Source organism: Ischnura elegans, chromosome 3 (genome assembly GCF_921293095.1).
Source record: "Ischnura elegans chromosome 3, ioIscEleg1.1, whole genome shotgun sequence".
Taxonomy (NCBI): domain Eukaryota; kingdom Metazoa; phylum Arthropoda; class Insecta; order Odonata; family Coenagrionidae; genus Ischnura; species Ischnura elegans.
Genome location: NC_060248.1, coordinates 8,423,849 through 8,449,806, shown reverse-complemented (window position 1 = coordinate 8,449,806; position 25,958 = coordinate 8,423,849). Strand labels below are relative to the sequence as shown.

General features: G+C 39.9%; 1 protein-coding gene across 1 annotated transcript in view; it reads left to right on the top strand.

Moving 5' to 3' along the window:
* Positions 1-25,958, top strand: part of LOC124155417 — a 127,029-nt gene that overhangs the window by 22,876 nt on the left and 78,195 nt on the right. The window contains exon 2 of the mRNA XM_046529211.1: positions 10,571-11,005. Coding sequence (XP_046385167.1) covers positions 10,571-11,005 — 435 coding nt within the window. The remainder of the gene's footprint in view (positions 1-10,570; positions 11,006-25,958) is intronic.

Below are 25,958 nucleotides of genomic sequence, written 5' to 3'. Positions count from 1 at the left end.
ATCTTCAATTCACAGTGGACCCTCTTGGAGTTTTTGTTTAATAGTTATTAACGACTCACCAACCTGTTAACAACACCGATCCTAAAATAATATTTGCAGATCCAACAATTTTTCATTAGATTTAGGCATTAGGGTACTGTAATTATTACAAGAACATTTAACTTAAATAAGGGCCCCCGCGCACTAGCAACTTCAAAAAAAGCAATTATTTAGTCGCTTTGAGGAAGTTCCAATAAAACACACGGCATTCACTGGCTTCGCGCATTGGCGATGTTTTAGTTTCCGCAGCTACATAATTGCGTATTTTGAGGGTGAGTAAACTGTTGCCGTCAGGATAGGGCCACGTTTAGAGCTGCCATGAAAAAGTTGCCAGTGCGCAGGGGCCCTGAGTGATTAGTCTGAGAAGAATTGGCTTCAATATAATACAGAAAAATGTTTACGTTATGATTCCCAACAAAATCTAAATGTGCACGATTAAAGTACCTATGTGTCGGATAAAAGTCATTTTTTTTATATTTCCTAGCACACTCCTTCACTGGATAACCTGATTAGGTATTTACATTGCATTAATTCAAAATGTTACGAAGCGCGGCATCAAATGATTCTGAGTCTAGTAATTATGATATGTATGGTACGCCAGCTTGACGGTATAATTTGCTAATTACTTAAGGCAAAAATAAGTTGAAGATAATATTTTAAAGCCGTATAATCGCCGGTTATTATCACCGGTTTATTCAACTTATTTAAAAAAAATAAGTTGAATAAACCGGTGATATTTTAAAGCCGTGATTTAGCCGCAATTTCATCAGTTTTCGCCATATACGCCCGTTCAGAAGCTCAATGTTTTGAGCGTAGTGGGCGTGGTCAGTCCTTCCCATCAACCCCCATTTCTGCCACTCGTTTCTCTGTGTACCTGGGGTAGCCATGTCGCCTCCATGTTCTTCTAAGCTCCTTGGTAACCACGGGTGCCTACAGCAGCAAAATGGAATCGAAGCGTATTTGATGCGAGCGGAATGTATTGCCTCTATTGAAAAATGGATTTTAGGAATTCCTATGACTAACCAGGAATAGTATTTGCTGACGGACTTTTGCAAGCATCTGAATCTATCCGTACGGAATAAATTCGCTCGATTAGAAGATGCCCGTATGAATGACTTTTTCCAATTTAATGTATTTTTATTTTTAGAATAGTTTTTTTATCGTAGAAAAAATTACGGTCGATTATGAAGTGGAGTACTGGGGAAAAGTTAGTCATCAGTTTTTAAAAAACATTATGTTTAGAATTTTAGGAAATAAGAATATATTTCAACATCACCAAACGCCTTTAAAAAAAGAGTAAGCCATACGATATTTACGAGAATGAGTGTTTTCATAAATAAAATTCACGGTACGGGGTTTTGGAAAACGATAAGTCATGATTTTATTTACAAAATTATAATTTTGATACGATGATGAACTATGGTATAACTCCGTAGAAGTATTGTGCATAAATCCACGATGAAAAGGTAAAACCACATATTTTACAACAAAATTATTTTGATCGACGAACGCGTTTCCAGACATGGCCGACTCCCACGTATTTAGTTCAACAGATTCAGGCTTCAATTAGTAGGAGTTCGACATATTTAAATGCCTTGTCTTGAAAGTGTCTTGTAATAAGTGTCTTGTGCCAGATGATGGCTCTGTGAGCCAAAACGCGTTGTACGCATTAAAAAAAAAGTGCTACGATTTTTTATTTATTTAAATATCTCATGTATTTCTTCATATCGTTAAATGCGAAACATTTTATTGAATGAATGGTGCTGTTTGGGATTAAAAAAACTGTGGTCTGAGATCCGAGTATTTTACCTTACAAGTCGAAGCCTCATCCGAAAGATAAGGGCCAAGAAAAATTATTTTAAATGGCCCGATTTCCCGTGGACATATTTAAATGGAGCGAAATGTGGGAAGGTTTTCGGTTAAAAAAGTAAAGGAGAGGCGCTATTTCGCACTCGTCCGACCGCACCTTGAATATGCAGTGAGTAATAAGGAATCCAATGCAGAAAGACTTCATTCGCGAACTTAAGAAAATACAAATGATAGCTGCACGATTCGTCAAAAACTGCTACGGGCGTACAGGAAGCATTACCCAGATGTTAAGCGAATTAGGCTGGGAGCCGCTGGAGACTCCGAGGCTGCGCGCTAGGCTTTGATTGCTTTAGAAATTAAGAATAGCTATCTTTTATAGCGACACGAAGAGCATCACTAAGCAGAATCCGAATATATTTCCAGATGCTACATTAACGATAAATTAGGAGAGAAATTGTGTCGAAAGGATAGGTATGCGAATTGTTTTTTTTCTCGAACAATAAAGGGCTGGTAAAAATGGTAGGTGTAATTTCGTAGGATCATTTCCTTTTTATCTATCAACGGCTTTTGTCTAAACAACCCCCGCGCCCCGCTTATTGAGGTGACTTGCCGTTGTAACATGAAAATGCAGATGTGGGTGTGAATTCAAGAGATTCTCATCAAGATGGCCAGATGCGCAATATATTGGCTTCACTAGGGGAGAAGGTTTATTTATTTATTTATTATGTTTAATGTTCGCCCAACATATACATAATTATAGGGCGAACAATACAAGAATATAACTACAAAAAAATTTAAAATAAATTGGTCACTGCCACAAAATAGTAACAATCATGATGACAAATGCTGAAAAATATTAACTAAATACTATCACAGTCGCGAAACATATTCTTAACATCTTTTACAAAGCAGTATTTCTTTTGATACAAGTCTAGATCGTTGAAATTTTTGTTATATAGTACACAAATCATTCGTGTTGGCGTATTGGAACAATAATTTGTTTTAACCTTTGATATGTAAAATGTTCTTTTAAACCGGCTATTAACATTTGGAACTATTATTTTTATTTCCTTCAGTAACTCATAACATAGGCCCTTATTGATGGCATCATGCAGAAACAAAAGTTCGTTTATGATTCTTCTATTTTGCAGGGTATGGGGACCAAACACTCTTAACAAATTACTATAACAAACATAATTTTCGAAAAGCGGATACACATTATATAATACAAAATATAGAAATCTTAAAAATCTCTTTCGAACCTGCTCTAGCATTACAATATGTTTCTTTAAATAGGGTTTCCAAATAACTGAGCCATATTCCAACTTCCTTCTTACACAAGAGTAATACAATGTCTTAAGTACCATCTCAGAGTCGAAAATATTTCGACATACGGTGTATATTTCAACATTCAATTGTTTATAGTTTGGTGTTTTCATGAAAAAGTTACTTATTTTATGACAACGCTCGGGAATGTCCTTGCCCATGTATGTACACGCATTCAAGAAAGAAATTCCACCGAAGCTTTTGCATGATGGGCGATCGTATTTCCGAATCGAAGCACTCATTGGCTGACGATCGCACTCCGTCTCTCGCGCAGTCGCGTCGTGGGTGACCTCTACACGTACACCTGGAAACTATCCAACTCCTCGCAACAATAGTTACTCCATGCACGTTACGCAGCCAATGAGATAACTTGTCGCGACCAAGTGTAATACACAGTGTTGTAGTTGGGAAACACCAACCAACATTTACCATTATCTGAACATGTATTATGCATCCGGCTGCGATTTTAATGTCAAACTCCAATTAGTTCCAAGTTGTGACACGAGATAACTCTGAACAAGTAAATAATCATTTTTCTTTCTGAAATCCATTCGACAAATGCAGTAGGATTATTTTTTTTACAGATTTTTAAAGGTAGTTTAACCGGTACGCTTTTAACGAGTTTGGATTTTAGGGGGAACGCCGTACCGGCCCACATACAGCACTGGTAATACATGCAGGAGTCCGCAGTCCGTCCCGTATAAAGACTGATTCACCCGATCATTTTTCCGTCCCTATTCAGAGATAGCTCCAGCGATGGGTTTTCAGGGACAGAAAGAGTGTTCGCTCGGATAGATGTGAGAATTCGTTTTTCTCCGAGGAATAATATGACTATAATAAATGGTAGGCGGAATTCCGTTGGAGCGTTTCGTTTGTAATTGTTAACGGCTGTTATCCTAACGCCCCCTGCCACACGCTTTTTGAGCCGGCTTGTTGTGCAGAACGTATGCGTGAAATGAAAGGGGGTACAGGAATGAGGATCTACGTAATCATGTCCTCGATTGGTGGATGCCATAATTAGGATCGCGAATAACGCTGCGTTGAGATGTATCGCCAGGAGGCGTTAGTCGTGTAATGAGGTAACAATTCGAGATTACGGAACTTGAGGCTCAGCCCAAAAAAGTGGGTGAAAAACTTGATTTGTTGTAACAATTTAACGATTTGGGAATCACACTGGAGGACATCGGATTCAGAAGCGAGGATTCCGGTAAGAAAATAGATCTGGTACAGAAGGTGTTAACGAACTGGAAAGAGTTAATGATAGGATACTGGGAAAATAGTAGAGGAAGGATTGATGACAGTCCAATGTGGCGTGTAGCGCTCGGAGGAACGGATACGAGGACGATGAGGAAGGAGAAACAAAAGAGGGTGCAGGCGCAAAAGGGAATAGAAAAGGCGAAGTGGATGGAGAGGAAGTGCCAGAGGTGGTGGGTCCGGAGAAGAAATCTCATCGTGAAGAGATGAGAAGGAGACGGACAGTTTGGATTGAGCGTTTGAAATAAGATGGAGCTGAAAACCACGATATAGAGAGGAGTATAGTTGAGAGTATATAGTATAGAATAGGCTTCATGAAAGGATAAAGAGTCGCTGTCCTGTTGAAGAAGGTCGGAAAGGATGAGGAGAGGAGATGGCGAAATGGGAGATGAGGAGGAGACAGAGGGTGAAGATGAAGAGAAAAGGCATGAAATAATGGAGGAATAGATGATGAAAACAGTGAAGAAGAGGGACAGGGCGGAAAAGAGAGTAATGCCGCGCTGAAGGAGGAAATTCAATGGAGAAATGCTGTGATCACGAGAAAAAACTGGCATGTCGTTCTCTATGCTTACTTGCCTTAAGTCGTTATCTATGCTTGCTTGCTTTAACTGGTTCATTACCTCTGATTTCACATGCTGAGTTGGAGGGTATCATGAGAAGGAAAGAGGAGAGGTTGTGGAATGTGAAGTCGTGAATAGTTCGGTTATTTAGTCACTGATATTAGAGGGAGATGGTCACCTCACAAATAAATGTCTTGTGAATGGCTGCTCAGGAGATGAGTGGTTAGAAAATGAGACGAAGGATAGAAGATGTTATTGAGGGAATCAATCAGCAGTCTCATTACGGAAGGGACGTGCAATTTTGCTCAGCGGTTGAGGGCGACCCCGCGGCCAAAGGTCGAACTAGGCATCGAGGCGTACCAATCCGTCTTTGGGAGTCTCAATAGCATGCACTTGATCATCTGGAGAAGAAATTCTTACGCCAAGTTTTATTTTCGACTTGCACGATCGCAGAGGAAGGGAGTTGGCTCGCTGTGAATCGCCCAATCATTAATCATGGGCCCCAAATCATGGTCCCGAAGGCCCCGCCATCATTAGAGCACGTGTGTGCTCACGGCGAGACCGCGTGTTGCCATGGTTACTATAGTTACGTCATCAGCACCGCCATGTCCATGTGATTGGAAGATAGAATTCGCACGCTTTGTGATGCTTGCTTTTCTTCTTTACTTCTCGTCTCTCTAAAGGTTGTTCGGAAGATAATAAAACCGTAGGGTCAGTTACAGAGTCAAATAATTCCTTAATTTTATGAAAGAAGAATAAAAATTTACTTCATAAAGGGATATTGCCGATTATACTCATTGTTTGACTCAATTCCCCAATAGGATAATATCGTAATACCTACATAATTCTTTTGATATACATCCTTCATCACCTGCTGTATAGTATGCCATCCGCTACGTACCTCTGCCATTCTTCTCTTCCATCTATCCTGCAACGATACTTTTCATGAGTTCATCGTGTCTCAGGATGTGGCTGATTTAATTATCCAGCCTTCGACCCAGTGTGTTTTGAAAATACCACCAAAAAGAGTAAGAAATTGCCTTTTCTGTGTAATATTTCGAGCCTGCCGCGTGAACGGCCGAGAAATATAAATTGATTACCATGAGAAACAAAACCCCTGGACCGGAGATTGAACAACTAACGTTTGGATTTCCGGGCCATAGCGGAGACCACTACGCTATGCGAGTTCTTTAATTCCCGAGGCAGTTGTACCGAGGCTTATTGTAATAGACCTCGCGGTCCATCCTATACTATGGCGACGCGAGGGAGAAATGATTTCAATGAAGACACAAGCGGTTGATAGCCTCAAACCTGCGCTAAAGCTGCGTAAAGCGGAAATGTGTAATATTTAAAAGCCTGCCGCGTGAACGGCGGTGAATATTGAAATGAATTGCCATGTGAAAAAAAAATCTCCTGGATCGAAGTTGCCGGAAAGCCAAAGGTCCGTGGTTCGATTCCCCGAACGAAGGATTTTTCTTCTCGCAACAATTCATATTTGGTGTTGTGCTAAACCATGGTTGTGGTTGGCAGTGGCGCAGCAAGGGGGGGGGTTAGGGGTTAACCACCCCCTCCAGAGCTAAGTTTCATCCATTTCACTTAATTGGAATAATATTACTTAGTGTGAGGATTAATAAAATATCCCTCGGAAAGCCGTAAAACTCAATATTTGGAACCATTTATCTGAAAAAATTTCTGGGGGAGGTCTCCCGTTTTTACCCTGGCAGGTATTCCACACCCTGCGACCCCCCACTATCAGTTGTGCCTAAAAACCCTCCCTACCCTTAATTCCTAGCTGTGCCCCTGGTGGTGGTGGGGGGTTCCAAAAGAGAAGAGAATTCTTCTGAGAATACCCCTTTCTGGACTAAACACAGCGTTGAAGAATTTCTAACTCTTTGCGGACGCATTATTTATATTTCTTACGCGCGGAGTGGGAAGGGAATTCGCGGCTGACTTGAGCGAGTGAAGAACGAGGTGTGAGAGGAAGCCGCGATGTGGTCAGAATGCGGACGCCAGAGAGAAACGCGAGTGACGAAAACAGGACAGGAAACCGCTCGCCATTAGAATAACAAGCGAGGTTTAAGCCTTTTTTATAACATCTCGATCGAAGAACGCATGAAAAAAATTTCAACGATGCATTTTTTTGGTGTCAACCTCAAGACTCGATCAAGTTCAGTTTGCGTTAGAATAGACAAAATTACGTTGATGAAGCATTAGGAGAATGGAAGCATTATGAAAAATTTGTTTGTTTTAGCAAAAACGAATGCAGCAAATAAAGGACAAACTAAATTACTATGTAACAAGTATGTCACGTCATTTACCGTTATTGTTTTTTTCAAATTTGAAATATAATTTTGCTAAAATGTTTTATTGGACATTTATTGCACTGTTACATTAATTTTATATGCTTGATCACTTCTGTCTTTATCGTGCCTCTCATTTTCTCATACAATAAGCCTTGAAAATAGAAAGTGAATTCCCGAATCGTCGCCGAATGTGTATTTTTAGTGACCTAAACTTCAAGATTTCACATTTAAATATAAATAAAGAGGTCAAAGACAAATGACTATGTCACGTACCTTAAAATTAACTATTAATTTTTAGGTACATGACAAAAAGAGTAGAGGGAGGAATGCTATAAGAAAAGAGGAGAGGGGGAGATAAAGGCTTATTAGGGAAGAGATCGGATGAATGTGCCAACTAATAGTGGTCATCGTCACTAATGATTCGAATCGCAACAGTCATCGTTAACGAGGAATGATAATTATAGATAATGGCGATAAGATTGATTGATTTATTGATGGAGCATGACTGGAAACATAAGGAACAGGATGCGAGAATGTTTTTCGATCAGAGTGGGAAGATACACCAGTGTGATGATCGAACCGAAATGATCAACTAAATGCTTGGGATAAATCGCTCGGTTAAATGAACGTAGCTGGTGTGGAGGCTGTAAATTGATAGCTTCAACAGCTATTTCGCTCTAGTCCGACCACACCTTGAGTATGCAGCGAGCATATGAGATCCGGAGCAGAAAGACTTAATCTGTGAACAAAGTAGAATACAAAGGAAAGCCTCGTGATTCCTCAAAACTGCTACAGGCGAAAAGAAGTTTAGCGAATTAGGATTCTAATCGCCGGGAAAGCGTCAAATCATACAGACACTATGTGAGTAGGAAACTTTCATAATCAATATTTTCATAATTATAATGGGGTAGTTTCCTTCATCAAAAAAAATGAAAGGCATTGATTGCGATTCGTTACCCACCATTAGTGTATTCATAATGTACAAATTGTTTGGTTTTAGAAATCCCAGTTTAGACGAATGGCAAGGGTCAATTTTATCCCCATTTGAAAAAGGCCAGATTGGCGCCCATGCGATGCCACTCCACGTGACGTCACAGGGACCTAGTTTCTATACGAGTAGATAGGAGTTTTACATCGTCTGAGATTACCAATGCATGCATGAGGCACAGAGCTCAGGGAACATGTCTTAATAATCACCTATTAAAACTGCCTAAGGTCGGAAAGTTTTCCTCGTTTGATAAGGTAATAATAATCCTTATTTAAGCCAAGCGCAAACTGCTAGCAGGGTACTCTGCTACCTGATAGCCAGCCTGCATCGTAGCGGCGCTCATAGCCTTGCACCAAGGTGGCCTCACACGGCGGCGACTGGAACCAGAATGACGTCACACGGGCTTTTCCCAGCATTCATACTTAGCCGTCGCGTTTTCACGCACTTGAAAATTTTCACTTTTCATTTAACCGCGAAAAATAGACATTGTCATTTAAAAGTCTAAAAGCGTGAAATGCGTACTCCAGGAGAATCTTTCGAATCCCGGCAGTAAAAAAATAATAGGAAATCATCCTATTACAGATATTTTACAGGTCAAGTTATGTGCACTAGAAATACGCCAAACCATTTTTTCCAATCATGCCAGCACGCTTGTCCCCACTCCTAAAACTAGATCCCTCTCTTCAGTTCTGTGAGGTGTCTATTGATTTTTATTCTATCCACAAAAAAAGAAAAAAATAGATGAACTGTGGAAGATGGTTTATGTGTTTTACTTAATGGCTTCTATCAGTTATGTGCTGGATGGAATTAATGTTCCGCCGTCACGAATCGTTCAATATCGCCCCAATGTCGCGCAGGCCGCCCTCATGCGTCATGAGGAGGAACTAGCCCAGGTGGACTTTATGAGTGCATAGTGCATAGATAACTGGCATAAACGCTTCATAGAGGAAAAGTGGGGCTACTTGTGTACACATGATCCTTTGGCAGCAATTCGCGGAGAATCCAGGTAAATGGTGGGCCAGGAAAATTTGTGTAGAGAAATGGTGAGAAAATAATCCTTCCCAATCAATTCAACGCTCTTGAAGGCCATTTATTATCTGGTGGCTTCAAACTTGCTTGAAATGCTTTGACAGAGTCCGGTTTCTTTTTTTCGGTAGAGTCTGGTCAAACCTTGTCTTATTTCAAATGTGAATCTTTTAACCCTACAGTTTCTCAGAGAAAAAAATGTAATTCAGATGTAGGGAAATTTTGAAAAATCGGTTCGGCTCTCTTAATTGATCGTTTTTGACGGACCTCGAAATATATGAGTGGGGTTCCAATAAGATGTTCTCCGGGTCGCTCTCTTATTGAAGAGACCAATTAAGATGCTCCACTGTTTTTATTTCTGAACACAATTGTGTTTTGACATTAACCATGCATGCAATTTCAGTAGAGCGCTTCACTCTCAGAAAGTAACTGATTGGTCCCAAGTGGTTAGATACATGCTCAAGACGTATTATCTCTGCCGGACCAGGAAAAACAGCGGGGTTCTAAGATGATGTTCTCTCCGTGTCTCTATGAAAGGTATCTATTCTCAATTTCTCAAGCAATCTAAGACTTGGGCGCATCCTCGGAATCTCACAGTTAAACATAAACACAGGACGATGACACAGTGTGGCGTGGAGATGATGGAATGAAGGCCTAAAACACTTGGAAAATTTTCACCCCATTCGGGAATCGAACCACGGGCCTTCTGCTTTCCGGGCAGATGCTCAGACCAACGAGCTATCCAAGCTAATCTTATCTCCAATGTTTTCGGCGGAGGTTTATTCAACCAATTACCCCAATATGTACCCTAATGAGTCGGCCAAGAGATGGCTCTGAGCGTAGGACCCGCCACGAACGAAGAATTCAACGCACACAGAAGAGGAAATGGAATTGAAGATGGTCACGATCACACAAACAGTACGATACACATAGCACATGCGTTTCGGGGAACGCTGATCCCAAAAAGAAGAAACAAACCATAGAGGTTACAAACATTTGAAATTCACATTCACACAAGTCGCCACGGGCGAATATACAATACGCCGGATAGCTCGGTGGTCTGAGCATTTGCCCAGAAAGCAGATGGTCCTTGGCTCAATTCCCGGTTCTGATGAAATTTTTCCAAGTGTTTGCGGCCTTCATTCCATGTCCTCGCCACACTGGGCCATCGTCCTGTACTCATGTTTCTGTCTCTTTGTTTCAATTTCTATCTGTTATTGTGATTATGTATATGTAATCGTGTAAAATTTCCTTTGCTCACTCAGGTGGCCCTTCGGAGTCGCCTCGGAGGAGCGGCAAGGCGGAGTGGAGCAATGGCGGAGCGGAGGGCGCCGGCAGTTACCGTCGCAGGGCCAGCCACGCCTGCACCCGCGAGATAAGCCGCTCCTCTGCCTTGGTGCAGATGCATTTGTCGAGCAGCGACCACCCGGACGGAGTGCTGCCCAGGCGGAGCAGCGTGGCCACCGCGCACGACTACCACCGCACCAACAGCGGCCCCCTGGTGGCCAACGGGTCATCGGGGGAGATGCCGGGCAGGCCGTATGTGTTGACCCTCGCCCTGCCCGCCGCCTCCGCCAATGGCCTCGAGCGAAGGCTCTCCTATTCGGAGCAGGCGGCCAGGATAAGCGCCGCGCTCCTCTCGGCACCCGAACTGGCGGACCCTCGGACGGGCACCTTTCTGCACACGAGCGAAAGGGGCGGTAAGTCCACACATTTACATTCATTATAATCTGCGGCTAATCGATGAGAGATGTTGAAAAAATAGGCTTCCATGGCCAGTATGTTGGCTGTGGACTGTTTTTATGCAAGCACTTGTTTCTGATTTTGTCCCCAGTTATTTTAACCATAGCTAAGCAATATAAATATAAACAGCGTACATATACCTAGACCTATAACAGCGTTATTTAAGCAAAGCTACTTATTCCTGGGACCCAGTGGTGGATCTAGAGTGGGTAGATCTAGAGTTTGGGTATCAAATTTACACTAGATAAAATGGTAACTTCGTACGAACCCCCTATACTGATACTATCGAAAACCTATGAATGCAAAATACTGCATGGGTGTGTAATACTGGTTGTTCGCCATTGATGATGTGTCAACTTTGTTTTGATAATATTTTATGTATTATTGGATACTTATGTGTAGCTCGGAGCAGTTTCAACCACCTTGAGTTAATTTTTTCTTGTCCTAAATAATATTACATATTGAGTTGGCCGGTTAATCATGTTCACTGAGCAAAACTGCCCCTAATTGATACTTATAAATATGTATCGTATGTGAAAATGGCAGATTGCGTGCGAATAAATGTATGAGTACACGAAATATTTGGTTTTCTAACTTTGTGAGATTTACCGATAGTGCCTTGAAAAATGTATCGGAGATTCCAGGGGTAAATAAGAAGTCATTCCTGAAATATTCAACGCAAGGAACTAATATTATAATTAAGTTTTTTACGCATGTGTATACGTGGTTTACTCTAATTGTAAGTATTGAACTAAAGGAAGATTTGCGATGCATAAACTTTCTTGTTCTGCCATCCAGGTTTAATGCTTGAGCATTGATTCATCTGGAGTGCACGTTCTCTTAGATTTCCGAGAGATGTGGGATTCACGTATATTATGCATGTAATATATATATTATAATATATTATACATGAATACTCTAGAATACTGTACTCATGAATTCAATAGACGTGAAAAAGTTATAATTTTCGATTTTGATTCCCGCCTTATTCCGATTCGTGCACATCGCGGAGTATTATAAATTCTAGGAAGTGGCAAAAGCCATTTTAACTACGAGTAGGATCTTCGTCTCCCATTACACTGTTCTACACTGTTCTAAGTGTATGCATGCTATCGTATGTTTAAGTTTCAGGATACATGCCTATATTGTGTCAGTGCATCAAGTACGAAATTCAATCTAAAGTAATACGTATATCGCGTTTAACGTCACTTCATCCATGAATATTGAGGGTTAGCCAATTAATTCCCTTAATGATTCACTGTGAATCGTTCTCTATCACGTATACGCGCAGAAAACCTTATAATTGGAGGTATTTTCTACCTTAGATTGAAGTATTTTTAAGTTTATAGTTCTTACGTGAGTCTCCTTGATTGCAATGGATATCAAAATGTATTATTTTAGGCCGAAACCCATCAATTTTTAAGTTTTTTTTTTCTTAAAACATATATATTTTCCATTTACTTTGAAAGTGGTACTTGTACGATTGAAAATTTCCCGTGAGATTGTCAACGGCAGCTACTGTTGACCGTTCCAAAATAACGGCTTTGTTAACTGTGGCAGTACTGTTTTCCGTTTCGATTCGCAGTTGCAGTACCGCCTTTGCGAATTTCGTAACGCGCCTAGGGATGGAAAATTCGATTACGAGTAAAATCGAAAATCGAGGAAATTGAAGTCTATTCATGATCTTCGATTTTCGATCCAAACTGGATTTGCATCTCCGATCTTGACCATTTGGGCAGCCTCACTATCGGCCTATGATGAAGTCATCCGACCAATTTGAAAGACTTTTTTCTAAAGCTGGTAAAATTGGAAAGGCACGCCCTCGATAGTCAAAGAAAGCATCCTTATCAGTTGATGTTTCTGAAAAATTTCAGTGAAGCCATATGGTTCCAAGAGGTGATCCCAAAAGTTTAATCTGCATGCATTTGTAGATTTCAATGCTAATAATTCAAGCATGTATTCTAAATAGACCTTTTTTCTACGACTCAAATTGTATTTTTAGTGTTTTTGAATGAATAATGAACATGCTTCTGAAAAAAACTGTAGATTTTTTCCATTAAGGGATTTTTCGGTTCAGATTTCTATTTTCGTTGAAAAGTCGAGCTCATCATTTCGACTAAAAATCGATCGCTCGAAAAATCGATTTGACCGACATATTTCCATTGCTAAACGTGCCTGGAGGGGGGCGGCGGTAAGACCTCGCCTGCAAGCCTCTTACTTATTGATCACTCTCTATTTAGAGTTTTTGTCGCCTCTGAAAACCGAAGATCGCGGGTTCTAGTCCCACGCGGGTAGGTTTCCCCCACTAAGGGCATTAATTTTTGTGAACTGTTAGATAGTTACGAAACCCCGAGGTAAAACGGCTAATATAAACTGTGCCTTTTTCGGTGGAATGGAACTCAACCGCGCCAAACTCAGTCGGAATTCCCCGAGGAGCTTTCAATGCCCGATCCGCCTCGTATTCGGCGACGGCACATGAATTCCGCGTGATATTCGTGCCGAATTTCCGTGCCAGGTGCCAATGTAATACTTACCAGTCATCTTCATTGGCATTCCATGCGCACGGCCGCGCGTCGAGGCTTTGTTCTTTCGGAAGAGATCATCTCAGCACGATCCACCCATGCGATGCGTGAATTTGAGTATTCGGGCGACGTGCGTTTTTTGTTTGTCTCCCATGGCAACGCGCAGGTGAGCGGTGGGGATCATACGTATGGCTCACCAAGTAGGTCCAACATTTCCCCCTGACATCGATTGCCTCATCATCATGCCTCGATGTCTGATCGGCTGATGTTTTGCGTTTGACGTTCGGTGGCTTCAGGAACAGCACGTATTATTCACCAGATTAGGCTTTAATATATTGTGCGGAGTAAGAGGACTAGTGACTTAAATAATGCCATTTTTTAGTATTGCTATTATATTTGAAATACAAAAAAGCACTGAGCATGATAAAAATTGCTACTTGCTACAAAAAAGTGAAAATAATATCACTAAATAATAAATAAAAGGTAAATAATAGAAATGTAAAAAATATATACCTTGCAAATAGCATTCTGAATGTGCATTGCACAATCATTAAAAACGCTTCGATTTATGTCCTCATTGTTTAACTTTTAAGCTTCTGCCAACTCAAACAACACACTCTTCCCACAACACAGACGAATGCGCATTAAAAAACTATTGCATCGTCTACTGGCTGGTTAGTGTGAACATGGTTAATCGGGACAGCTTCTGAATGTGCCTGCACGGCGATAGGTAACGAGAAAGAATTATCGGTGACTTATTCAATTGGAAATTGGAAATCTTTCAACATTTCCTTGAAATTTTTCCGCCAACGCGTTTTAGTACACCAGCGCCTCCAGTCGGTTGGAATCCAAAAAAATATTCGATTATCAGGCTGATTAATTTTTTTTCTCTGGCATTATTATGTGTATGTTAAAATATGAAATATCATGTGTGAAGCATGGGTCCCACTATCACGTTTTCCGTCCCTCAGAGTGATAGCTGCAACGATAGGTTTTCAGGGACCTAAAGAATGGTCGCCCACTCAATGACCCATCATATTCCCAATGTTGATGATAACGAATCACACGGTCTATCCCACATACCGTCCCTTTCATGGGCGTACCTAGCGAGGGGTAGATGCCCCATTAGAAGCAAACATCGCAATAGTCTTTAATCAAAATCAGTACTGAATAGAAACGAAAGTATTCAACAAATGTTCTTTAAACCCACGAAAAATAATATGCATTTTTTATAAGATATGTAACTAAAATAAAACTATTTTTTCAAAGAAATAATCTCGTAGACTAATAAAGCGCTGCTATAATTTTCTTAAAATGTTAATTTCATTCACCTCTTCCATGCTAAAATGTCACAACTTGTCTTGACCCCCCTCCCTAGATCATGGCTTGCCCCCCCCCCCTAGTTATGATCCTGGGTCCGCCCTTGGTCCCTTTCTCCATCGCTTATTCCTCCACTTTCCGCGATTTCAACTGTCGTTCAATTAAACACCAAGCGTGGCGTTACAATCGCTATTGAGGGCCGTGCGTTCTGATTGGCCGAAAAACGATACCAGCGATGGCTTCAGAGACGGAAAAAGGGACGTACCTAGGGATCGAAAAAGTGATGGGATGAATAATCCCTTGAGCCATAGCGGAAAATTATTGCCATGGTTTCGTTACAGCGTAACATTTTCAAGGTCGATAAAACAATGAATTAGGAAAAAAATATCCTTTGATTCAGGATTAAGCTAAAGCCTGCATCACACGATCATTTTCTTTCGTTGTGAAAAGTTATCGCTAGAGCGATCGCTAGTCGCGACGGGAATTCACGTGATAGCTCTAGTGATCATTTTTCTGAATCACACGGTCACTCCCGCCGTCGCTTTTCGCATCATTTCCGATATCACAGCTCGTTGTCATAGGACCCGCATCACGAAAATATATATAGCGTGTTTGTTTTCCTATGTCGTTCCCACGATTGTCAAACGTTGCGCTACAATCGCTCTATACGGGAATTCTTTCTGATTGGCTGATATGGGGTTTTAGTGACGGTTTTAGCGACGGAAAAAGCGACCGGACGAGTGATTAAAAATAATGATGGGAATCCTCATCACCCCCTCCCCGCTAAGTACTCCCTCCATCCATACCTTCTTTCTCCTCCTCATCAAATTATAGACGCTGCTTCTCATCGCCCACCATGTCCAGCACTTCGTCGTTCCTCCTCCTTTCCGTCTACTTCACCTTATCCGTACCCACATCACGATCGTCTCATTTCTACGGACTTAGGGCATTGGAGGCATATTTAATCGCAATTCAATTGTTTTTCGGCGATCGTGATATTGCGAAAAACAATTGCCGGCGACGATCATTTGCGAGTGATCACTCTGGTGATCGCGATAGTGATCACTCGGAAATGACGAATAAAATGATCGTGTGACTTATGCTTAAGGTCTCAGAGGATTGAAGGCCGTCGAATCAAGTAATTATTTCTCCCGTAAGTATTCTCAACTCTCTCTTTTATTAAATTTCAATCTACAATTTTCATGCACGAGCAGAGCACGAGTTTTTGAAATTTCTTCCCAAGAAAAGGAATGATGTATTGAGCGCACGGAATGAAAAAGGCGCTCTCAACGCAGAAATAATAATTTCCATTCATTGTGTCGTTATCGCGGAAATGGCCGTGCGATTCCCGGATGCAATTTCTTTTCCCATTTAGATGGAGCCAAAACGACCGCTTAGCACGCCATATCACTCTCACCTAATCTTTCTCCGAGAACCTTTCTCTCTCGATGACGGAAGAAGATGACGGCAGCCTCAAAAGAGGAAGTCTGTGCCGAAATGCTTCGCCACTATGTAGTTATCTTTGGTGATGGCCGCGGGCGAATGTTTGTCCCGTAACTCGTGACGCTCAACCACTTAATGAAGTTCAGTTTCGGATGATGAATAACAAGAATGGTCCACACGCATTCCATTTCCACGAATGAATTATGCCTCCTTAAGTCCGTAGAAAGGAGACGATCATGATGTGGGAATGGAGAAGGAGAAGTGGACAGAGAGGAGGAGGACCGACGAAGTGCTGGACATGGTGGGTGAGGAGAGGCAGCTTCTAATTAGATGAGATACGGAGGAGACAGAAGGCATGGATGAAAGGGGTGCTGAGCGGAGAGGGGATGTTGAAAACGGTGTTGGAGGGTAGATAGAATGTTAGGTAAACGAGGGAGGGGAAGGAGGAGAATAGGATTTTTACTCAGTATGAAAGGGAGTGGGATAAAATAAAAAAGGAAGCCAAAAATAATAGATTTGGTCCACGCAATTATTCCAGTTGTTAAATTTAAATGAAGATTTCAAAAAACTTATAAGTGGAGAAAGGAATTAGTGATGAATTCACTGCAGTGCCACCAGTGGAAAAGTTCGAAATCCAAAGGTCCGTGGTTTGATTCCCGGTCCAAGGGAGTTTTTTTTTCTTCTCATTTTCATGGCAATTCCTGAGGTTTTCACCGCCGGTCAAGCGACAGAATCGAAACAATACACATTATGGTATCATTTTGAAATGTTCAATTCATGCATAGTAGACCACAGTCAGCAAATTCCTGAATCACACAAATTATTATGTGACCCAAGTATTTTATCGTGCACATAATTTCAACTTTTGATATTCAGCTAACTTTTTAGCAATTATCAACTAAGGTTTTTGTCTGCTATTGTCATTAAAGCCTTCTGATATAGCCGTTTGAAATGTAAAAATTCGAATGCATATTAGAATCGAGTGAACTGCGTTGTCCGAAATATATTCATGTGCCTATGTCGTCTATTTATAAAATCGCTTTGCGATGCTGGTAGCCCCCTCTTAATAATAGCCCATGGCGGGAGTGAAGCCCCCTCCTAATAACAGCCCATAGAGTCGATTCATAATTTTCCCATAACCCCCGGCGCTCAGCCACTTTACGAAGTCCAGCGGTGGATGCTGAGGGTCCGGAACCGACCGCACGCATTCAATTTCGGCGAATGAATTATGGCCCGGATTTTCCCTTCGACCGCCATTAAAAGGTTAAATTCCAGGTCGTATTTTTTTCACGCTGGTATTTATACTTGAGAACACTCCTGCTGTTAATCGGGTTGTAATGTTTTATCTGCGAAAAAAACATCGTTTCTCGCCTTCGTTTCCTCTGAAATCGATTTCACGGCTACTTCGCGGTTTTGGCTGTCATTGAAGGAAGTTTACTTTATTAGAACTGGGATGAGATCGGGCTTTTCACGTCGAAGTTGACTGCCATTGCAGTCGAAAAATGAAAATTATTACTGTCATATCAAATGTTCGCGAGTTAACTTCGTGGAATAGCGACATTATATAAACAAAAATAGACTTTGTTATAAAAAAACTCGATCCAGTTTTACGGTTTTAATGAATACTTTGAGGAACGTAGCACAATTTAAACATAGCGCAGTTCATTTTTGATTCTATCAAGTATTAATACATTTCTTTTGAAGTTGGCCTCTTGTTTATTATTAATTAAGAAATCTTGAAGTAAAGATCACGCACGTATAAAACACATTTTCAGTCGTTCAGGAATTTTTGTTTTCACTTTCAAGGCTAATTGTTTGAAAAGATGAGAGATGCATTAATATTTATTACAAGATCACTTTTTTAAACGATAATGTACAATATATTTATAATAATGCATCTTAAATAATAAATTTAAAATTTAAGATACAAATTCAAAAATTTGATGTGACATACCTTAAATATAGAATTAAGAGTACATGTAACTAATCATCCCGTGGAAGTTTACAAAGTTATTTTTGTTGGTTCAACGTGAATTATTGATCCCACGAGGCTTTGCCAGATACATCTTATTTTTTTAAACTATCTTCCGAGCTATTGCACATTTCCAATAGCGATTGGAGATTTTATCAACTTATAACTATTCCATGGCGAAGAACGCTATTTAATTTCGGGACAAACAAAAATGTTTGAGATTTCAACTCCATTGTGAAGGTCAGTTGGTCGAAATAAATTAAATAAATTTACAAAAAATGAACCCTAGGGACAATTAGGGTGTAATTCCAGTACTCATATGCAAACAGCGGCGTTTTTTTTAAGAAATAGCACCGAAATGTACTTGTTTAATTTACGGGGCAATTAGTGTGGGGGATTGGTCAAATTTTGAATTAATGTAAAAGTTTTGAGCTCGCAGTACCGTAGTCGTTTGTTTCATGCGCTCCTCATCTGTGCTTTGCTAACTTAAATCGTGAATTATGAAAAAAGACGAAATAGTATGGATATATATAATGTGTAATGGATGGAGTAGTCTCCGGAGAAGAGATCGAGGCAGATGAGAAGAAGCAACGCATTTCCATTTAAATTTCAATTGCGCCGCAGATTTCTTTTATTTTTTGTAAAATCGACAGAGACACGAATCTAATTTTTTCGTTAATTTCCCCCATTCAATCTTTCCCTAAATCGGCCTTTACGCCAATTTAAGTTGTCGTGAGCCAGTGACGTAGCCAGGGGGGAGGGTCCGGGGGGTCCGAAAACCCCCCGAAATATAAATACACAATTATTGTCCTTCATAAAAGAAAACAAAATATTGAAAAATCAGGAAGTTACAAAATGTTTCTTTAACAAACTAAGTTTCGATTATGAAAAGTTTAAAACCCATTACTTAGTGCCCGGTTTTTCAAAAATTTTTCCCCCTGGTTTTGGACCCCCGAACGAAATTCCTGGCTACGCCACTGTCTTGAGCTAGGCTTTAAGGTGGCCGATGGAGATAGGGAGGGCCCGCAGACGGGATCGCAACCTTCAGATGTCTACGTAACAAATGTGAGTTTATTGGAAAGGGTTGGCTGTGGACTGTAAGGTCTCTCTCTCGCTAGAGGCCTTTCGGATGTCAATAGAGCGCCGCCGCTTCGCTGACGGCAAATGAAAAAAAGAGAAAATAAATGAGTGTTGGAAGGCGTCCAGGGTGAAGGACGGCCGCGGAGTCATTTGCGTGCGCAGAGCACGGAGGAGTGAGGATAGATAAGCATCCAAACTCATCACGGAAGCTGAAGAAGCATGGTTACACGGCGAAGGTGAGCGAGTCGCTCAGAAACAATATTCTCGCCACTATCATCACAGAAATACTATGGAAAAAAGCAAGACAGAATACTTGACTGTAGGAAGTGATGAAATACTATATCTACCACTATAAAACGAGTGCGTAAAAGGGGGTAGCCGCAGCGAAGTACTTATGGGGTTAATTGGATAAAATCAGAAATAGCAATCAAGAGATCAACAGCCGGGCTACGCATGGAAGAAATCTCATAATAGCTCTGAATTTTTATTAATGGAATAACATATTTGCAGAAAAAAGAAAGCAAGATTATGCGAAACAATGATGGAGAGTGTGATAACATGTGAAGCAGAGGTAAGGGATATTTTGGAAAAAAATAAACAGGTTGTGGACGACTGCGAGAGATTACATGAAGAGCAGTTGCAGAAAGAGAAGACTTGATAAAGTTAGAAATGGTTCAACAGTGAAGATGGGTAATAGGGTAGTTTCCTTCACTAAAGAAAACGAATGGCATTTATTGCGATTCCTTACCCACCATTAGTGTATTCACAATATACAAATTATTTGGTTTTAGAAATACCGGTTTAGACGAATGGCAATGGTCAATTTTAACCGCATTTGAAAAAGGCCAGATTGGCGCCCATGCGAAGCCACTCCACGTGACGTCACAGGGACCTAGTTGCTATGCGAGTAGATAGGAGTTTTACATCGCCTGAGATTACCAATGCATGCATGAGGCACAGACTTCAGGGAAACATGTCTTAATAGTCACCTATTAAAACTGTCTATGGTCGGAAAGTTTCCTTCGTTTGATAGGGAAATAATAATCCTTATTTAAGCCAAGCGCTACCTGCTAGCAGGGTACTCTGCTACCTGTTAGCAACCTTCGCTGCGGCGCATATATCCTCGCCCCAAGGTCACCTCACACGGCGGCAGCCGGAACCAGAATGACGTCAACGGGCTTTTCCCAGCATCCATACTTAGGTGTCGCGTTTTCGCGCGCTTGAAAATTTTCACTTTTCATTTAATCGCGAAAAATAGATATTGTCATTTAAAAATTTAAAAGTGTGAAATACGTTCTCCAGGAGTAATAATCTTTCGATTTAGGTAATAAAAAATTATAGGAAACCACCCTATTCCATACTGTAAAGAAATACACAGTCGACGTGTCTATCCAAGTAGGGAAGGTGGCTTTAAGGGATTAAGGCGCGACTCGAGAACCCATAAGTACCTAACATTAACATCTTCCGCCATACGCTGATGGAGACGGATTACGGGTTGGTATGTAGATGTCGCTGAACTCGACCGCCGCACAAACCCGAAAAGAATGATGATGTTGCTGCAAATACATCTTCCTTTTTTGCAAGTTTCAAGTCTATGAAAAAATTTGTTATCATGCTTCAAGCGTCCTTCATAATGCTGTGCTGCGTCATTCAGAATGCTGCCCGATAATCACATACGGAAGGAACACAAATTATTTCTTTGGATTGGAAGTATTGTATTGAAATATTTCGGTTGGAAATTTCTATTGTGAATCTAGTTATACTCCTGGGTAAATGGTAGCATCGAGTTTTTATTTTTACATTGTGCGCAGGGGTTTAAATATTTTGCGTGCGTTTTTTGTAGAGATTTTCATGATAACTGGATTTAAATTTCTTCTCCTAATATTGTTTAAAGCTCATGGGAAAAAATAATAAATTTCGTCAGTGCATACTTTGAACAGGGAAAAATATCGCTCGAATCATCTCTTATGGGTTCATCTCTTAAGGTCGTCACTCGCGACGCTGACATGCAGTGCGATCCGAATTTCACACAGTTTTATTGCACGGAAAACAAAGATTTGATTAAAACTATCAAACTGGTGTCACAGGGAGTTGTTTTGATAAAAATATACCTAAACTTTGATGTAAATTAGTAAGCACTTGATTTATTTTACCAAACGTTCTTGATGTATTTCATCAAACATTTTGATATTTCATAATTTGGTTAATTGTACGAAAGAGTTTAGTAAAAATAACTGAATTAACTCAATACGATTCAGAGTTTGGTAACTTTTATCGAATTTATGATTAACTTTACGAAGGTGCTTGCTTGTTTGGTAAAAATTATCAGACCATACATTGTTATGCAAATTTGGTTTGATAGAATTTACATATATCGAACGGTCTGTCGTTCCTCTTTTGTTTATACCAGTACACATTTGCAGTTAAAAGATTCTTAAGTAGGCCTTATATAAAAGACAGGTTGGTAGAAATGATATTGTTTTCATTACTTGTGATAGCGATAACGTTTTAATTTTGTTTGCGTTTATTTTTCTGTTTGTTTAAATTAAAATTAAATCTTTAAATTGTAATGTTATCCGTAAGCTGGTGCATCTAAGACTATGATTGAATAGCGTATCATCATGGATATTAAAGCTGTAAGGAGATGTTTGTGTATTTCGACACATTAAAACTTTAATTAGAGGTATTCTTAAGGTATAATCATTTGCGATCATGCTTAATAAAATATGATACAAGTTGTTATACTAGACCCAATCCATGCTAAGGATATCACTTAGCAAGTTAAATTCATCTCTACATCGATGTAAAAAGCCTGCAAATAAAGTTTTCTTGCGCATCTGCACTAGATATTGATAAGGAGTACCTACGTAATGCAATTGTGTGCATCAAGTATTCCTCTTAAGTTTGCAAAGGGAAATTGTAGACCGTATTCCCATTTCAAAACAAAGGCTGATTATTTTTAATAATAGTTTATTAGGACGTTTGTGTAAGCTACCACTTTGGCAAACGATTTAGCCTAGTTGTAAGAGTCCGTTTCTACCTTGCGGGGGCCCACGTATAATGCTTCGTGTCGGCGTTTTTTTTTTTCCTCCACTTATTTTGTATTTCTTTTGCAGAAACTTTTATTACTTATTACCATACTCTTGATTTTATGATTTTTAATCATAAAATAGTTTTTCTGGGTGGGAAATCTTTCATATGTGAACGCTACGTCGGTTTTATTATCCTTTTGATATTGGTAGTTTTTATCGAACTACTATGGCCAGTTTGGTAACAATTACCAAACCAGTTTTATAGAATTAATCAAACTGGTTTGGTAATTATTACTGAATTTTTCAATTGAACCGAAAAGTTTGATAAATTTCATCAGAATTCGATAGTTCTAACTAAACTTTTTTCCGTGTATTGTTAAATAAATACGTGTTGCTTATTAAGTATTATTAATTTAGCATCCGTTTCGAATATCATTCGTTGAATGTGTCGATCGCGTTTGAAGTGTTCTGATTTCCGCTTCGTTGTCGTCATAATAGTACCTATTCGAAGGAAAGAAGTGCTCCACAAAACGGAACCTTCCCGAAGACGTTTCTTCGCAGCTTCCCAAACTCTGCGGTCGACCCCTCGAAGGTCGTTTCAATTGCCAAAGTGGTAAACGCCTCGGGGGAAGCGATTGTAAATATTTTTCCACGGCTCCTTTTCTCCCGTTCACGATTTTATTGCCGCTCGCATCGTCTCAGAATGCCCGCGGGAAAAATAAACGCGTATTAAAAAAAAGAGCTGGTCATATAAATATCGTGGTGAGAATTGATTTGAGTTTTTCTTTTTGACATTGAGCGCATGGGTTTAAATCTTTATGGTGGTGGTTGTCGGGTGCGTTATTTTTTGTCTGGACGCTCTTTGCGATTCAACTCATTCCAGCGTGAATGGACGGTGCGAGGTTATTCGTACGCAGACCGTGGAGAAAAAATAACGATCCAATTGGAAGCGGAATATCGTCGGACAGGTATTTATGTGTTCGGTAAGCGATCAATATTCATGAAATGCTATTCGAATTCTTGGTGGAAAATTAAGGCTGATTCATTACGAACGATGACTGCTTATTTTTTTATCTACTATCTAAAACGTTCGCGGTAATATTATTCCGTCGCGATATCCGGCTGAGACTCTTTGATGATGCCATAAACCAATCAGTTTCACTCTCCTATCTTTTCGTCTCAATGAGATTATTATTATAGAAGTATTTTATGGGTTAAGATTTAAATGGAGTTTTAAATGTTTCAAATGGAGTTGAAGGTTTAAATTCTGCAGATTAACCAGGCCTTTCCTCCTCCCAATTTCTCCCTTCAACTAACAGTAAGGCCCAGTGGCGTAACTATGGGAAGGGGGGTGAGGGGTTGTATCTCCCCCCCCCGCCCCCCAAAGCCTCAGAGAAATAAAAAAGTTAATTGAAGCTATAGGCCAGTTTTTAAATTCAATATCTGCATTTGCTTGAAGTTGAATTTTTATTGCCAAAATGAAGAAAGATGTATGCACAGGTATGTAAAATTTTCCCGAAAGGGGGTCGCCACACCAGGCCATCCCAAACCCCAAAAGCATATTCCTAGTTATGCCACTGATAAGGCATAATCCCTCTCAATAATAATAATAATTTTATTCACCTTGAGAAATGGTGTAAACCATTTTAGGTGTCGTTCAATACAAATTACAAACATATAAAAATACATTCTGTGTACAAACACATTTCACAATCAAATATCATTAAAACTACATTCAAAATACTCATCTATAGAGTAAAGGGGATATCGGACAAACCAAACCCTTAGCCTCCTTTTAAAGATAGCAACATTTTCAGCTCTAATAAAGGTTGGTAACCTGTTGAATAACCTGATATTGACTTTATGGAAGGAGTTATAATTTAAAGACAACCGGCAATATTCAATGTTCAAAATGTTTCTGTTCCTCGTACTATAGTTGTGAACATTAGATCCGTGCATATAACTGTCTATATTATCTTTGACAAAGCAGAGTGCTCTGAAAACATACAAGCTGTAAACAGACATGATGCCCAGCTGTGAAAAAAAGTGGCTTACACTGATCACGCGGGTTACCATTACCAATAATCCTTATTGCTCTTTTTTGGAGCAGTAAAACTTGTTTGACAGAAGAAGCATGCCCTCAAATTTCAATGCCATAGTTCATATGACTCTGAAAGAATGAGATGTACAGAGATCTTAGATACTCAATAGGAATCAGGGATTTCAGTTTTCTCAACATGTAAATTGCTTTACTTAACTTTTTACAAATACAATGAATATGGATATCCCATTTTATATTGTATTATATTTTGCTATTATTTTGTTATTTTATATTGTATTATATTTGTATACCATTTTATATATACAATAACAATCTATATAATAATCGGTAATAATAATAATTATAGTAATGTATGAATTTATTCATTTCCATAATTCACAGAAAACAATAAAATCAAGTAAGGCGTGTTTGATTAGCACTCTCTTGGTGGGACATACACAAACTAAAATATCCGAGCATCAATGCAGGGTCATGCACAGAAAAGTGTTCATTATTACAAAAATATCAAATACACAGCACAATAACTATAAAATAGAATTCATAGTTACAAAAAAATTATGGATATTTAAATTGCTCATCAAATCAATCCCTGGCCGAGAGTTTTTACCAGCACTTTCAATATTCTTCCGAAAAAACAGCCAGACTCTCAATTTGCCGAGAAACCTGGATTCCCACCAAATTTCTGTCATTTCCTAAGGGAGTCGAAGATAATTTTTAGGGGGATTATATTGATATGTGTGTTCAAAGACTTCAACAGTAGGATTTGGATTGATGATACCGTGGTACATATATATCCTATTCACTTCCTTACCCTCCCTCGTTTATCCAACAGTCTTCCCTCTAATACTGTTTTCAACATCCCCTCCCCGCTAAGTTCTCCCTCCATCCATACTTTCTGTCTCCTCCGTATCTCATCTAAAAGCTGCCTCTCCTCACCCACCATGTCCAGCACTTTGTCGTTCCTTCTCCTCTCCGTCCACTTCACCTTCTCCATTCTTCGCCACACCCACATCTCGAATGCCTCCAGTATTCTCTCGTCCTCCTTCCTAAGTGTCCACGTTTCCGCATTGTAAAGCGCTACACTCCAGGGGCCGTATTCTGTATTTCGTCGGTACCGCACCGGTCGGTTTCCCTTTCAAGCCCACCAACTGGACATCATTCCGTACCGACAACGGTTTCCGTACCGACGACGGCACTTTCAGCGATTCTGTAAGGCCATCGGTTTCAAACCAGTCGGTATGGTTCCCTTTCCTTCACAAACAGGGAAAATCCGAATATATGCGAAGTTAGAAGTCATCTAACGTGTTACCACCAATGAAAGAAGGGTAAAAACAAGTGAAGACTCATTGGCTTAGTTTGTTTTCATCATTCTCAATCTTTTTATTTGCGGAAATTACGACTTATTGCTAGATTAAGATAATCGATATTGGATAAGTTGTTAACAATGCTTATATAATGTGTGGTAGTAATGCTGTACCT